Here is a 2,500-nt window from a genome sequence, read left to right as displayed (position 1 = left end):
CCAGAGACAAAAAAATAAAAGGTCACTCTTTTTACCAAGTGCCCCGCGATTGTCGAAAAAAGACAATGAAAAAAACAAATCAATCAACGAAATGGATAAAAAAACGAAAGAATATCAAAATCAGATAAAACGAAAGCAAGAATTCAAGGCTTTCGACCGGCCATACCGTGAGTGATTTCCTCTCGCTGAGTCGGTCCTCGCCGCTCAAGGACGACAGGGCCTGCACGTCCGAGGCGAGGGTGTCCCACAAGGAGCGTCGTCGGTCCATCTTGAGGAGGTTGGGGGGGGGGGGAGTCGCTTACTCACTGATTCACTGACTCGCCGATTCACCGATTCACAGGTAAGGATTCACCGATTCTCAGGTAAGGATTCACCGATTCACTGGCAATGATTCACTGATTCACTGTTTGTTGCACAACGAGCGGTGAGTCGATTGTGGCGTTTTGGGGGGAGTTCGTGTGGAGGCGGAAGGGGAGGAGGGGGTGTTGCTTAGTGGGGCGCTGTGGAGGGGTGATGGAGGAGGGAGGTGGTGGGGGGTGATTGGAAGGGGGATGGAAGGGTGATGGAGGATTGGGGACCGATTGGAGGCGGTAAGGAAGGCTGTGGAGTGAGGCTGGATGGTGAAGAGCGATTGGAGAGTCGAGGAGCCGAGGAGAAAGGTGAATAAGAAGGGGACGGAAGGTGGAAGTTGACTGGATGGAGGATAGAAGGTGACTATAAGGTGACTGCAGAAGGAGAGTGTGCGAGGGAGCAAGGGAGAAGGAAGGATAGCAAGAACGTACAGAGTAGAGGTTCTGTGTTATCGAAGGAGGAATTCAGTCAACATCATGTACTGGGAATTTTCACAAACTCTCATTCTCTTTTTTTTTTCACCCTGTTATTCCTTTGTTAATCCATTTACTTGTTCATTAATTGCTTGAATCACGTATCAAATGTCTTCCTATGTCCCTCGACGTTCTTTTTTTTTTTACTCTGTAACAAGGTAACATTAACCAACAGAAATGGCTCCCTTACTACGTCTTGGAATTCCTTTGCGACTGCTCTCTACAACACACCACGGCGCAAGCAGGACCTCAGGCCAGTACGGGCAAGACTCCTTAACACCTTCTGGACCGCTTGTCAGTCTTCGGATTCTCAAGAGGAGCCAAACACTCGTCCACTATTACCCCTGCCTTCATCACCTCTGTATTCTGTAGACGAGCAGTATCATTCTCCCCTCAATACAGTAGTTACTTTCCCCATATATTCTCTCCCCTCAATACAGTGGTTATTTTCCTCATTCAGTTGTCTTACATGTAGTTTTCCTCACTGCACTGATACACCACGACACACCACACTGGAGGACGCCACACTGTCACGTGCTTCTCTTTTTCAGCAGACTACTGCACGTGTTTGCTCCCTCCGCCTTCCGCCTCCTCCCTGGCCACGCTCCTCTTCACGTGCGATCCTTATAAGGAGCGAAGGTATCATCCTGTCGTAGGGACGAGCACGCGGGCGAAGGACGCGCCGAGGACTTCGAGGAAACACGAGTCTCGGTTGGCTGTCCGCCTCGGGGAAGGTTGGCGAGGGTGTGAGGCCGCGAGACTCCTGGCCGAGGGACTGGTGGTTCTTGATCTTTGCGGTTCTGATGAGGCGAAGGGAGAGAGGGAGAGGGGAGACCGAGGGAGAGAGGGAGAGGGGAGGCCGAGGGAGAGGAGGGGAAGTGGGCGACAGGGAGAGGGGAAGCGGGGCAAGAGAATGAGAGGAGGAGGGACACGGCGAAGGGTTGCGAGGCAGACGGGGGCGTAGGCAGAGGAGGTTGTGGTGCGGGCGCGTCTGTTGGGGAACCTGTCCACGCGCGGGGAGTCAGGTGGCCCGCGGCGCCTCCAAATAAAGGGAATTACTGGCAGTACAGCGAGTGGGTGAGAGGGTTAGCGTGCGGGTGGGTTATAGGTTGGTGGGCTGGGCTTACGACAGGGCCGGGTGGGTGGGACGCGCCGAACAGAGGGCCGGGCGGGTGCCGGGACGCCCGCTTCGTGCCGTGTCCCTCTTGGAAGCGATGGCGACACCTACGAGGAATGCGGAGAGGCACCGACTCGCCGAGGAACGCCGGAAGAGCAGCGGAAGGGGGACGTGGAGCCTCGAACCCCCGCATCTGACGAGTGGATCGGAAACGACACGGCGCCACGCACTCGCACGCACCCCCCCTCGCCTTGTCGCTTCTACACCTCCCCCGCCTCCTCCCTCCTTCAGGTATTTCCCTCTTCCTATCCAATCTTTTAACCTCTTCTCGCGCCCTGTCTTATCTCCCCTTTCTATTCATCCTCTCCTTATTTCCCTTTCTCCCCTCTTTTCCCCTTTCACAATTTTTCTCGTTCCTATTCATTCTCCCCTTCCTCGTCATTCTCCCCTTATCTCCTCTTCCTTCCGATTCCTTCCCATTTTCCCCTTTGCTCCTCTTCCTCCTCCTCCCCTCATCTCCCCTTTCAACCCCTCCCCCTCCCCTCATCTCCCCTTTCAC

At 54.5% G+C, this 2,500-nt stretch overlaps 1 protein-coding gene across 3 annotated transcripts in view; it reads right to left on the bottom strand.

Moving 5' to 3' along the window:
* LOC125045779 (F-box/LRR-repeat protein 7-like) overlaps window positions 1-2,500 on the bottom strand; it is a 92,086-nt gene that overhangs the window by 43,287 nt on the left and 46,299 nt on the right. Inside the window, exons 1-2 of one of the 3 annotated variants that reach the window (XM_047643206.1) lie at window positions 1,294-1,824; window positions 167-972 (exon numbers count right to left, since the gene is read on the bottom strand). The exons of 1 other annotated variant lie outside the window; for it this stretch is intronic. In XM_047643206.1, coding sequence (XP_047499162.1) covers window positions 167-268 — 102 coding nt within the window. In that variant the 5' untranslated portion in view covers window positions 269-972; window positions 1,294-1,824. Of the gene's footprint in view, window positions 1-166; window positions 985-1,293; window positions 1,825-2,500 lie in introns of those variants that run through there. One more of the 3 variants, XM_047643207.1, reaches the window with a different exon arrangement.

This window comes from Penaeus chinensis, chromosome 38, assembly GCF_019202785.1.
Source record: "Penaeus chinensis breed Huanghai No. 1 chromosome 38, ASM1920278v2, whole genome shotgun sequence".
Classification (NCBI taxonomy): domain Eukaryota; kingdom Metazoa; phylum Arthropoda; class Malacostraca; order Decapoda; family Penaeidae; genus Penaeus; species Penaeus chinensis.
The sequence above is the reverse complement of the archived record's forward strand: the minus strand, read 5'-3'. Positions and strand labels throughout refer to the sequence as shown.